The sequence below is a fragment of the Scylla paramamosain genome, chromosome 33 (assembly GCF_035594125.1).
Source record: "Scylla paramamosain isolate STU-SP2022 chromosome 33, ASM3559412v1, whole genome shotgun sequence".
Classification (NCBI taxonomy): Eukaryota; Metazoa; Arthropoda; class Malacostraca; order Decapoda; family Portunidae; genus Scylla; species Scylla paramamosain.
In genome coordinates, this window is record NC_087183.1 from 13,399,868 (window position 1) to 13,414,168 (window position 14,301).

At 40.8% G+C, this 14,301-nt stretch overlaps 1 protein-coding gene across 3 annotated transcripts in view; it reads left to right on the forward strand.

Annotated features, from left to right (window-relative positions):
- Nucleotides 1-14,301, forward strand: part of LOC135089724 (zwei Ig domain protein zig-8-like) — a 103,579-nt gene that overhangs the window by 74,850 nt on the left and 14,428 nt on the right. For 2 of the 3 annotated variants that reach the window (XM_063985698.1, XM_063985699.1), the window contains exons 5-8: nucleotides 3,293-3,410; nucleotides 7,512-7,660; nucleotides 10,944-11,105; nucleotides 12,535-12,669. In XM_063985698.1, the coding sequence (XP_063841768.1) occupies nucleotides 3,293-3,410; nucleotides 7,512-7,660; nucleotides 10,944-11,105; nucleotides 12,535-12,669 (564 nt within the window). The remainder of the gene's footprint in view (nucleotides 1-3,292; nucleotides 3,411-7,511; nucleotides 7,661-10,943; nucleotides 11,106-12,534; nucleotides 12,670-14,301) is intronic. The other variant, XM_063985701.1, reaches the window with a different exon arrangement.

A 14,301-nucleotide genomic window follows, 5' to 3' on the forward strand; every position in this document is an offset into this window, starting at 1 on the left:
CCGTGGTAATTAAAGTCTTCAGCAGCAGGTGTGTTGTTCGGGCAAGGTGTAATCAAGGTATAATAAAACATCTGGATCTTGTTCTCAATTCTGGCCACGATATTTTTCTTCCCTCGTTACCAAAACTTTCCGGAATATGTCACTAGGTCATTCACACACACACACACACACACACACACACACACACACACACACACACACACACACACACATGTACTGTATATATGTATGCGCTTCATGTCCGTTTTTTTTTTTTTTTTACCGTGCGTTTATTTTATTTCCATGCATACACACGTCACGCCCTTTTATATTATATACAATGTGCCTTCTATTTTTGGTCCAGCATTGAATCCAGCAACACACACAAACACACACACACACACACACACACACACACACACACACACACACACACACACACAACCACAATTTACTTTTTTTTTTAATTTAACTGCATATTGTTCCCTTTCATTATTCTGGTTTCTCGTGTATTGACCAAAGGCAAAATGTACTCATTCAATGTACGAGTACTGTTTGTTGTATTAATAAGCCTCAATTATCAGTTCTATTTATCAGTGTAACTTAATTACCTCTTGCTGAATCTCTATTTACGTTGGATATTGTTTGTTGTTTCCTCATCTCATTTGCATATCTAATCTTATTTATTTATATTGTTGATTACCAGTCAGTTCTTTTCTTTTAATCTTTTTCTCTCTGTTCACTCTTTTAACTCTATTTGCCTGTCTCTATTTTCGCCGTGCAAATATTTAGTTTTATTTTATATGTGTGTTATAAATGCAACTTTGCTTATCAGTACATTTTTCGTTTTTCTTTTCTTTTCTTTTTTCATGTCAATTCATTCATCTAACTTTATTCACCTGTCTATATATCCATCCTCTGTTAGCTCTTATTTCACGTCTATTATAAATGTATCCATTAAGGATATATTCTTATTTTCGTGTTTCTTATAGCTTTTCTTGTATACATCTGTCTCTGTTTCCACCCTCTATTTACTCTTATTATACTGCTATTATAAACGTATCTCTTAATTATCTATGCCTCATTATCGTGTGTTTTTTTTTTTCTGTACTCACTGTAACGTTATCAGGAGAATACGGCATAGTATTGGATTTACCATTTAATTCAGCCTAGGAAGAACATATAGTGCCAGCTGGCAACTCAACTTACAGCAAGACAGAGTACCACGTTCACAAGACTTAACTCGAAGACATAGTAAGCACAGAGCTAAGACAATCTGCCACCCATAATACTTCCAAGAAAGCAAAGTTTCCCACACTGATGGTACATGTGAAATATATTTACCTAATGCATAGTAATTCAACTATTCAATATCAATCAGTCAGTGAACGCCGAGCTACCATACGTCAACAAAGCTCCTTGCCTACGTCATGCCCTCACACACTCAAGCACCACACCACCCGCACATCTCACGCCTAACAAATGTCATGATTATAGATACAAAAACATTAACCATAACAAGGCACCTAGCAACTGGCTGGTGCTGCCATACTCCTCCCCACAACACATTGCCCACATACAAAGCCTATACACATTGTAACGTATCATACAAGCATTCTTCAGGGGTACAGACACTCACCATCAGGTATGAATACATCTACAAGGGCAGCCAAGACCAAGTAATCTGCTCCTCAGTGACGGGTCTCCGTGAATTCACCAACAATACTATGCAATCGGTTACCTACTTACCGTAAGCATCAAGGATTATAAAGATCTTCCTTAGTAAACATATTGACGACAGTAAACGGAACCTAGGACTGTGAATATGAGAAACCATTATAACAATTATGATACGCTCACTCATCTATCTCTATTTCTATCCTGTATTCATTCTTATTTCAGGTCTATTACAAATGTACCCTTTAATTACCTAGTCTTTTTTTCCCCCTCTATTCACTGACCTAACCTCATTCATCGATCTCTATTCCCACCCTCTATTTACTCTTATTTTACATCTATTCCATATCCCTTAATTATCCATTTCTATTTCCCTGTTCCCTCGTTCCGATACTACACCCACTGCATCCATTACACCCTACACACCCCTCACTGGCCTGTACTACCTCGCCCCTCTACTGCACCCGCTGCACCCATACACCCTGCTCATCCCTCCCCCGGGGCCTGTATGAGCATGTATGCCTGTGTGGGCGGGTTTGTCTGTAAGCCGAGAGGGAGTTCCCGACTACAGTAGCGAATTCAAATTGAGGTTTTCTCTCTCTCTCTCTCTCTCTCTCTCTCTCTCTCTCTCTCTCTCTCTCTCTCTCTCTCTGTTTTTCTTTCTTTCCTTTTTTTTTTTTTTTTGCTAATATAATATCTTTACAAATTCGTATGTTATGTTCTGGTGCTATTACTGCTGCTGCTGCTGCTTCCTCTACGTGTACTACTGCATTCTACTGTTCCTCGTTCTTTATTCCTTCTTTCTATGTTGTGTTTGCTATCCTCTTCTCTTATTCTAGTGTTTTTTTTTCTTTTTTGTACTTTTTCCTTGTTTACTGCTTTGTTTTCACGTCACATCTCTCTCTTTTCCCTTTTCTCTCTTTTTTTCACTTTTATTTCTCTCTTTTATTGCGTTAAAGTTTGTCCGTGCCGGGCTGTGTGCGGGCCGCGTTTAGCACTGTGTCATGTTTGAATACGCGCCGTGTTGGAGAAAAAAAAAAATACAGACCAAGGCAGTGAGAATAACGGTGGTGGTAGTAGTAGTAGTAGTAGTAGTAGTAGTAGTAGTAGTAGTGGCAGGTATCAGCAGCAGTAATATTCATAATACTAACAACAACAACAACAACAACAACAACAACTAAAGTAACAAAAACAAAGCAACCGCATTCTCACACACACAAAGGAACCCTCTACTCTTTCCAAAATTCCATAAACTCATAAAAATTTCAAATCAAAAGCATGAAAATAATACATAGACAGACAGACAGACAGACAGACGAGAGAGAGAGAGAGAGAGAGGGAGAGAGAGAGAGAGGAAACTAATCACGGAAACACACGAGAAGCTCAAGGGAAATTTCGACAGGCAAATATGACTCACTTTTCCTGTCCCATCCCTTTACCTTCCCTTGCCTTGCCTTTCCGTCCCTTCCCGTCCCTTCTCGTCCCTCACCCTCCTTTGAAACAGGTCAGGAAAAAGCCATCAGGACATCACGCGGCATGGCACGAGCAACTATGTCCAATTCTTCCGTCCTCAAGAGACACTCAAGGGAAATTACTCGGGAAAAAGATCTCATTCAGTATTCCATTTGGTCCCCAGATGGCGGTGGTGGCGTGGTGGTGGTGGCAGCGAGCGGCGGCAGTGGTGGTGGTGGTAGCGCTCTCCATCACCCCAGATCCTGCCCTCGCGTGGTCTAGGAAGCGAGGACGCGGCGCAGGTAACGAGAGGGGAAAGGGGGTAAGGGGGGGTTAAGAGGAGAAGGGGCTGGGTACGATTACTGTTACTGGAGAGAAGTAGTACGTACGGAAGTAAGAGAATAGATAGATAAATGGATGGATGGATGGATGGATGGATAGATAAATAGATAGACGGGAAGATAGATGGATATATGCACAGCTATATGGATTGGTAGAAAGACAAATGAGTAGGTAGATAGGTAGATGGATAGATGGGTAGAGAGACAGATGGATAAACAGACAGATAGAGAGAGAGAGTGCGAGAGATTGATAGACAGATAAATAGATTGATTGAGTGATTGATTCATTAACTGACTGACAGATAGATGGATAGGTAGATGGATAGACAGACAGACAGACAGACAGACAGACAGACAGACAGACAGACAGACAGACAGAGACAGGTTTAATAATGGAGGAGTTAGGTAATACAGGCAAGATTGAAATTACCTGGGAGATGATTTCTACAGGTACTGATTACGTGAACAGGTATGAAAGAGAAATTAATGACACAGGTATGGTGGGGAAGGTAGCAGGTAAAGAAACAGGTGGGAGAATCGTGGAAGGTAAAGGATATAGGCCGCGGTGGGAAGACAGGTAAGGGATGAGATTTAGACCAGGTGACAAATAGGTATGGATTGGCGTGGGGGTAAAGGACACGATAAGAGAAGGGAAGCTGGATTAAAATAGAGATAGGGAAGAAGTGGAGATAGATAAGGAAAAGATAGCTGAGGAGGGCTGGCGATGGAATGGAAAAGATATATAGGAATAAGTAAAGAAACGGGGGTTATGAAAAAGAGATGAATGACAGTAAAGAAACTGCCTTGTAAATTGATATGTGGATGAGATTGGCAGATATCAGGACAGATAAGGAAACAAAAAACTAGCTTAGAAAAGAATGAGGGATGGAGAATAAAAGGAAAGAGATGAACAGAAGTAAAGAAATGGGATTAGAAATTCAAATGTGGATGGGATAGACTGAAATAAGGATATATAAGGAAAGCATAAGTTGGACAAAAAAAAGAAAAGAAAAGAAGTAGATGCAAATAACGACAAATAGGAAAGACAAAATTAGTGTAAATATAAAGGATTTCAATAAATAAAAATAAACAAATTTAAAATCATAGCTTAATTAGATAAAGAAATAGAAGAAAAAACTAATTAAAATAAGAGAGAGAGAGAGAGAGAGAGAGAGAGAGAGGAGAGAGAGAGAGAGGAGAGAGAGAGAGAGAGGAGAGAGAGAGGAGAGAGAGGAGAGAGAGAGGAGAGAGAGAGATAAGCCTAAAAATGTATATAAAAAAAAATTAAGATACAAAGACACACAGGTAAGATAAACAGGAAGATACAAGAAAAAGAAAAAAAAATGAAACTAACCAAAAGATAAAGATTATAAAATGAAACACAAGTAAAACAGAGCCTCCAAAAGTGGTTTAAAATTAGGTTAGAGTTTAGTAAGGGCGCGAGTGACTGGCTTAGCTAATAGAGCAGGTAAATGAAGGTGAAATAGAGGGTGGCAAGAGATGGGACCCTAGAAAAGAGACAAAGTAAGTATCTTAAATGAAAGAGAAAAAAAAAAGGTGAGCAGGTTTAGTTAATCTGCCGTGGAGGGAGATGCGCTGGTGTGAAGGTGAAGAGAAGAAAGCTTAGTGGGGTAGAGGTACTGGTGCAGCCAAAAGAGGGAGAATGAGAAGAAAGACAGAGATAGGGGAGGAGAATACGGAAAAATAAAGTATGTAAGAGAGAATTTAACTAAGAGGGGAGAGGAGGAAGGGAGGAGTAAATGAGTAACAATGAAGGAAGTGGGAAGTTAAATAAGGAGGGGATAAACAGGGTAAGGCAAAGGTTAATTATTAGCAAAGGTGAGTGAGGAAGAAAGACTAGAGTCAATGAATAAGGGACAATCTAGAATGGTGAAATAGAGTAAGGGTAAAAGTAAGAGGAAAAAAAGGAGAGTAAGGGAAAAAAAATGAGAAAAAGGAAGTATGAGAAAATCTTAAAAAAAAAGCAGGAATAAGGAAGAAAGCAAGAGGATGAGAAACATGAGAATAATAATACAGTAGGAGAGTAAATAAACGGAGAAAAACACAGGAGAGTAAGAAAAGTGAGTGAGTGAGTAAGAGAGTTAACGAGTGAGAGTGAGAGCGGATGACGTAACTGGAGGAGTGACGGCATGCGTGACGGAGTGGGCGGGTTGGTCGCTGCTACACCTCCCTTACGGCGTGAAATTGCGTTATTCATCACTGTTATTCACCCTTTCCATCATATCTCCTTCTCCCTCAATGCGTTATTTGCCATCCTTTTATTCCTGCCTTCATTTGTGTTTTCATTCTTTCATTATCTCTCGGAATCAATAATCGCTTCATTTATCATGATTTTTTTTTTTTTTTTTCATGAATATCTGAATTTGCTCATTTCTCCTTTTCTTTTTTTCCGTTTCTGTGCACTTCATTTCACTTCACTGATTAAATGGTTTTAATATCCTATTTATCATTCGTTCTTGCTTGTTATTTCTCTCTCTCTCTCTCTCTCTCTCTCTCTCTCTCTCTCTCTCTCTCTCTCTCCTCTCTCTCTCTCTCTCTCTCTCTCTCTCTGTATTCGTCGTCGTTGTTGTTGTTTGTTTACTTTCAATTTGTCTTTATTTTATGGTACAGAGTAATCGTTGGTCGTTTATCTTATGCTGTCTGTCTGTCTGTCTGTCTGTCTGTCTGTCTGTATGTATGTATGTATGTTTTTCTAATATTGCGTTTCTGTCTCTGTGGCTGTTTGTGTGTCTGTGACTATCTGTTTGTTTCTCGGCTATGTAAATCTCTCCTCTCTCTCCTCTCTCTCTCTCTCTCTCTCTCTCTCTCCTCTCTCTCTCTCTCTCTCTCCCTCTCTCTCTCTCTCTCTCTCTCTCTCTCATTACACATTTTCCCACCAAAACAGATGCTCCTCTCATTCCCCCATCCCCTGGACCCTTATAATCTCTGGAAATCTCATTCTCATTTTTGGCACCATCTCGGCTCCTTCTCCGCTCGTCTTCCCTTCTCTCCTTTGTCGCTTTTATTTCCCATTCACGTCTCTCATTCGCCTCCCCGCTGATGAATTCCCGTCTTTCTTTCCTGTCCTCCCTTCTTAGTTTCCCTCCGTCTTTCCTTCCTTCTTTCGTCCTCTCATACGTTTCATATCATTGCTTTTGTTTGTTTGTGTGTTGTTTCCATCTCAGTCTTTGTTTCAGGTATGTATGTTTCCTATTTCTTGCTTTCTTCCTCGTTATTCTTTGCCGTTTATTTAATTTTTATCCGTATTCGTATGTTCTTTCTTCCTTATTATTATTTTTTTTTTTATCCCGTGAGTTTCTTTATTCTGCTTCATTTTGTCCACCACCCCCGCCCCCCCCCTTTTTTTTTCTTCATCTCAGATCCTCATTCAATCTTTTCTTTCTTCACTGGCTTCCTTTTCTTCCCTCTTCTTTACTTCCAATTTCCTCCTCCCTCCCAACTATCCTTTCCTTTTACTTCCTGTTTCCTCTCCCCAATACTCGGATCTGCTTCTCCCTTCTTTTTTCTTCCCTTCATTGTGTATCTTCCTCTCCCCCTTTTCTTTCCCTTGTCTTTCTCCTTTTCCTCTCTTTATTCTATCCTTACTTTTCTTTTTTTTCTTTTTCTCCTTATGCCTCATCTATTACAATCCTTTTTCTTCTATTCTTGCTCTTTTACTCTTACATTTCCACTTTTCCCTCCGTCACTATCACTCCTTTCTGCTTTCTCCTTTCCTTCACCTTTCTCACTTTCCTTCTCTCACTGTCACTCGTCCTTTCCCTTCCAACTATTCTCCTTTCCCTCCTTCGCTGTCATTTCTCTCTTTCCATTTCCTCATTTTTCCCCCATCATCATCATCTCTGCCACTTACTTTTTCTCACTTTTCCTTCCCTAACCCATTTCTTCTCTTTCCCTCACTCACTCCCCTTTCCTCTCACACACACCATCCCTCACCTTTCCTTCCTTAACCATCCCAACCTTCCCAATTACACAAAACTCTGGCCCTTACCTTCCCTCCCTTTATCAACCCCACCGTGACCTCCCTTATCTCTCCCCCACCAGAGGAGCCTGTGAGTGACCCCATGTGGGAGATTCGCCACATCCTTCCTGACCTTGACCTCGCCAATAACTCGGTGACAGATGTGAAGGTCAACGTAGGAGAGATCGCCTACCTGCCGTGCCGCTTCCCCCAGCTATCCACCTTGCACCACGTGAGTCTCGGGGCGTGGGAGAATGAGGGAGAGAGAGGGAGAGGGGAGAGATAGTACATGGAAGGGTTAATACATGGAAAGAACTGATAGCAAGGATTTATTTATTTACTTATTTATTTATCTATTTATGCATCTGTTTATTTACTTACTTGATAATTAAATATACAAGTCAATGAATAAATAAGTAAATGAATAACAGTATGTATTCTCCCCTCTTTTATTTATCATCTAATAACTTTATTCATTCACTTGCTTGTTATGAAGGTATATGATGCTCAATTAATCTATCTAATACTATTTATATATCTACGTAAATGTGTAAATGGCATGGATTTTTAAAAGAATAGGAAAGAAGAAAAGAACACGATAGAAATTGAAAAAGAGGATAGATTTTAAAAGTCAAAGAGATAAAAGGAGAAAAGAATATGGTAGAGACTGAGAACAGGGCAGGCGTGCAGGTTGAAAAATAATACAATCGAAAAGAAAATCAGAATAGAAAAGAGGAAAAAGAGAACATGGTCGAAAAAAATGAAAACAGGATGGATACATAAAAAAAAAATGATGGTGAAAAAAAACAATATATAAATTAAGAATAGGATGCAAATATGGTATAAATAGATGAATAGATGGAAGAAGGGAGGGAGGATAAACGGAGAGGGTGAGGGAAGGAAGAGAGAGAGAGAGAGGGAAAGTGGAGGGGAAGGAGCGAAATAATGAATGAAACAAAAGAGCAAATGAATGCATAGATTGGAAGGGGATGCATGGAGAGAGAGAGAGAGAGAGAGAGAGAGAGAGAGAGAGAGAGAGAGAGAGAGAGAGAGAGAGAGAGAGAGAGAGAGAGAGAGAGAGAGAGAGAGAGAGAGAGAGGGGTGAACTATATGGAAAAAAAAATCAATAAAAGAGGAAGTAAAAACGAAAGAATGAACGAACGAAGGAAAGAAAGAAAGAAACACGCCAAATAAAGAAAAGAAATAGCAAATAAACATACACACAGATAAAAGAATGAATGGAGTACATACAAGGAAAGAGAAAGAAAGGATAAGAAAGAATTTAAAACGCAAAACGGAAACAAGCTAAGAGGGAAGTAAGAGAGAGAGAGAGAGAGAGAGAGAGAGAGAGAGAGAGAGAGAGAGAGAGAGAGAGAGAGAGAGAGAGAGAGAGAGTGAAGAAAGGAAGGGAGAGGAGAGGAAGATAGATGAAGGAAGGAAGGGAAGGAGAGGGTAAGAAGAAAGGAAAACAAATGGCCAAAATAGAAACAAAGCAGGTGGTTTGGGTGAGAGGAGGGAGAGTGGATTATGGGAGAGTGAAGAGGGAGGCGGTAGGATAAACAAGGTAGAGAAGGGGAGGAAAGGAGTGAGGGAAGGAGAGAGGGAGGGGGAAGAGGAAAGATAAACAGCCAACACTTAGATGAAGCGATTAAGAGTCTGCGAGGAGGAGGAGGAGGAGGAGGAGGAGGAGGAGGAGGAGGAGGATAAAAATAAAGGAAAACAGAAAAATGAAGGATGAAACAAGTTGGGTGAAAACGAGGCGGAAGATTAAAAGAAAAAAAAAGGAAAGAAAAGAAAATGAAATAAAAACAAGAGTACATTGTATTAAAAATACATCAAACTGAAACTGCAAAGAGAGAGAGAAAAAAAGAGAAAAAAAGGAAACAAAGAAAGGAAGGAAAATAAGCCACTGCTGCTGGGGAGAAAATATAAGAGGAATAAAGAATGGGGAAAATTTATGACATACACACAATAAAAAAGAAAACAGAAAAAAAGAAAAGAAAAAATGAAAGAAAAGGAAGATTCACAAACCACCACCACAATTACCATCACCACCACTGCCACTAACAACATCAACTACTACTACTACTACTACTACTACTACAACTACAACAGCAGCAGCAGCAACAACAACAACAACAACACACCTTCCTTTCACTAATTACTTCAGAATTACTCGTTACACTCCTATCTCAAAGACTATTTCCTTAATTGATTCATTTGGTCGAATCTCCGAAACGTTTCTCTACATTTTTTCGAACCTTTTCTTACATTTTTTCTTTCTTTTCCTTTTTGTCTTTGGGTTCCCTGTCTCTAGTCTGACAGTTTTTGGTGAAGCGTGTGTGTAAAGTTTTGAGTGAGGGGGTCGGGGAGAGAGAGAGAGAGAGAGAGAGAGAGAGAGAGAGAGAGAGAGAGAGAGAGAGAGAGAGAGAGAGAGAGAGAGAGAGAGAGAGAGAGATAAGAGGGAGCTTATACACAAAATGAAACGTGAATAAAGAAAATAAGTAGTGAACTGACAGACGAATACATACATAAATAGATAAACAGACAGAAAGCAGACATACAAAAAGACTTGCAGGTAAAGAAACGAACAAAAACACACGTACATACAAACACACAATAAAAAAAAACTAAAGATGAAGCGGAGAGATAAAAAACACAACAGAGGCAAGACACATCAACACATGCGGACAAAGACAAAAAGAAATAGGAACTTGATGCACCAACACAAAACACACACCTGCTTGATTGCCCCCACACCTGCTGATCACGCCACACCTGTCCATTTGCTACACCTGTGCACAGCAGCTTCCAGCCTAAGCACCTTTCCACCAAAACACACCTGCACACACCCAATCACTTCATAACTCTTTCTCTGTTGTTCAGGTCCTCTTATAAAATCAATACCATGGCGTCAGTTTCATTTTATTCACCACAGCTTTGAAAACCCCATCACCTTTCACTAGACTCTTGAATGTAGCAAGACGAGGCGCCGAAATATTGGAGAAGAGCTACATAAGAACAAAAGAAAGCAAGGGAAGGTGCAAGAAGCCACCAGGCCAACACGTGGCAGTCCCTGTATAAAACGTGCCTATCCAAAGCACGTATATCTATTGCCATCTAAACATGCCTACGTATATATTGTCTAGAAACTCATAAGAACATCCTCCACACGTGCTAACCTAACCTGCCTTAACCTAACAACCTGATTATTGAGTGTTACCGGCACTAACCTAAACTAACCTAACCTAACCTAACCTACCTTAACCTAACAACCTGATTATTGAGTGTTACCGGCACTAACCCAACCAAACCTAACCTAACAACATGATTACCAAGTCTTATCGGTACTAGCAACCTAACCTCACTTAACCAAACCTAACCTAACAACCTGTTCACCCTTAACCCATCTTCTCAACCTCTAAAAACACCCTTCCCTTCCTTCTCCCTAACTGAATCAATCCATCTCAGCCTTCACCTAACACACCCTCCTCTTTCTCCTCCCTCTGCCCCAGGTGTCGTGGTTCAGGCGGTGGGACTGGCATATCCTCACTACAGGGGTCTACACGTACACGTCAGACCGCCGCTTCAACGTGCTGCACACCCAGGGCTCCGACGACTGGACCCTGCAACTGAAATACGTACACAAGACGGACAACGGAACCTATGAGTGTCAGGTGAGAGAGAGAAGGAGAGAGGGAGAGGGAGGGAAAGATGTGTGTCAGATGTATGTATAAAAAAAAAAAAAAAAGTGAATAAGTAAATTTGTAGGTAGGTTAATAGATAGACAAGTAGGTAGACTGATGGACAGGTAGATAGATATGTTGAAATATAGATAGATAAACATATATGCAGAGATAGATGAAAAGATGAATAGACAGACAGAAACACAAATGAATAGACAGAAAGATAGATAGACAGATAAATAGATAGATACTCGTACATAGACAGATAGACAATAAAGGAAGCAAACAGATAGACACACTGATAGATAGATACATACACAAACCAACGTACAGATGAATAGATAGAGGAGGGAAGTGGTGGACGGAGAAAGGAATAATTGAGTATAGGAAAGAGAGGAGGAAGAGACAAATTGGTGGAAAGTATGAAGATGGGAAAAGGAGAGAAGAAGAACGAGAGAGGTAAAAATGATGGACGAAGAAAAGGAGAAAGAGAGAGAGAGAAAAAAAAAAAAGAAAGAGAGAGCCAGTGGGAGGAAGAGGGGGAGGATATGGGAGACTTAAATAGAGATGAAGAAGGGGAAGGGTGATAAGGGAGGAGTATAAGACGAAAGAGGAAGGAAGGAAGGAAGGAAGGAAGGGAGAGGAGAGAAGAGAATGTATGAGGAAGGATGCAAGAAAAATGTTCTGAGGAGAGATGAGAGGGAGGAAGAAAGGGTGATTAATGAATAGGAGAGATGGAGGAGGAAAGGGAGACGCTCAGAAACGAAATACTGTGGGAGGAGGAGGAAGGAGAACTAAAAGGAAAGAAAGGTTACATCACTCCGTCCTCTTCCTCTTCTTCTTCCTCCTCCTCCTCCTCCTCTTCCATTATTCCCTCCCTTCTACCTGTGTTTCCTTTTGTAGTACCTTAGCACCTCCTTGTACCTGGATGTACTACACGAAACCAAACGTAGTAATTGAAAAAAGAAAGGAAGGGAAAAGGGGAGGGAGAGAAGAGGGAGAGAGAGGATGAATGACTGTGTAAGCAAGAGAGGTTGGAAAGTGGAACAGAAGGAATAGGATTGAAAAAAGAAGAAAGGAGAGGGAAAAGAACGGGAAAACGGTTGAAAGAGAGGATGGAATGAGGAAAGAAGGAATGAAAAAAGAAGAAAAGAGATGGAACAGTCAAGAAAAAACGGGAGCTTGGGAAGGAGGAAAGGAGGAAAACAGGAAAAAGGAAGATAAGTACGAGAGGAAAATGAAAAAGTTGGGAAAAAGAAGAAAAGAACAAATGTCAGGAATCAGAACACAGCTTTTCTTTTAGTTTTCTTGCTTTTCTCTACTATTTACTATTGTACCAACCAAAAACCAACAACTACCACCACCACCACCACCACCACCACCACCATCACTACTTTCATGTACGTTTTCTCCCCCACAGATGTACACACAGACGGGCGTGCTGTCCCAGTTCGTCAACCTACACGTGCACACGCCCCACGCCGCCATCTTGGGGCCGCAGGAGCTTCACGTGCAAGAGGGAGACACCATTACCCTTGTGTGCGTCATTCAGCAGGTGTGTGTGTGTGTGTGTGAGAGAGAGAGAGAGAGAGAGAGAGAGAGAGAGAGAGAGAGAGAGAGAGAGAGAGAGAGAGAGAGAGAGAGAGAGAGAGAGAGAGAGAGAAAATGAAAAAAGAAGATGGGGAGCAGGGATGTGTAAAACATGATGAGGAGGAGGCAGTAAAGGAAGGAAACTAAAGAGGATGGAAGTGGGGATAAAAATAAGTGAGGGCAGCGAAGCGAAAGAGAAGTAAGCGCAGGAGGAGGAGGAAGAGGAGGAGGAGGAGGAGGAGCAAAAATTGAAGTTAGAGGATCAGTAAGGAAGGAAGGAAATGAGTAAACTAAACTGAAAATGAACGTAAAAGAAAAAGAATCACGCACAAATTAAAAGATGAAAACAGAAAAGATGAAAACGGTGAGGGGAAAAATTTCGATAGAAACGAAGAGGGGGATGGAAATGAAAACGGATAAATCAACGAAGGAATAATGAAAAGAATGAAAGGAGGCAGGAGGAAAAGAAATTGAAAAAATGGAGGAAAGAAAACAAGAAAGATAGAAAACTGGAAGAGGGGAGTAAATACAAGAACCACAAACTAAAAAAAAAAGCGAAAACGAAAAACAACGAAAAAGAAGCGAAAACGATACGAAACTAAAGAAAAGAAAAGAAAAAGAGCAAAACCTCGCTAAGAAAAAAAAAAAGAAATAGGATAAAGAAATAACAAATCAAATAACGAAAGACAGGAAAAAAGGAAAAAAAAACATTGAAGGAAATAAAGAAGGAAAAAAGAGACGAAAAGGATACAAATTAATGAAAACAGGTAGGCATGAAGAGGAGAAGGAGAAGAGTGTGAGAGTGGTTGGAGGGAGGTGTGAGAGGGGCGTGGAAGAGCCAGGTAAGCACAGAGATGTACAGGCCGCGTCCCAGCCTCCAAAATCACATTATCCCCACAAATCTCATGCAAATAGAATCAAGAGACAGATTTCTGATTTTTCTTCCCCCAATCTGCTCCCTCACCCGCCTCGCCCCAGAATAATCCCCTCGTTAATCCCACTCTCTCTCTCTCTCTCTCTCTCTCTCTCTCTCTCTCTCTCTCTCTCTCTCTCTCTCTCTCTCTCTCTCTCTCTCTCTCTCTCTCCTTTACCCTTTCGCTCCCCACATTATTCTCTTACATTCCCTTCCTACGAGTCTCTCTCTCTCTCTCTCTCTCTCTCTCTCTCTCTCTCTCTCTCTCTCTCTCTCTCTCTCTCTCTCTCTCTCTGGTTCCCTCCCATTCCAGTAACTTAAATAACTTTCCTTTCCTTTGTTTCCTCATCCTTTCACTTCCCCTCCATTTCTCTGTCAGTTCTCCCTCCTCTCCTCCTCCTCCTCCTCCTCCTCCTCTTCCTCCTCCTCCTTCCTTCTCTCCTCTCTCTCCTTTCCTCCCCGCTCTCCCCTCTGTCCTCTTCCACACGAATATTTCCCTCCCAGTGTGTTTCCCTTCCACGCAAAATCATTACATTCTAATCTTCTTGCTGCGAGTCCCCTTTCTTTCCCACTGTCACACACACACACACACACACACACACACACACACACACACATTTACATTTACATTTCCCTATTTCCTTCTTTCAAGCATTCTTTCCTCCCATACCAAACCCATCTAAC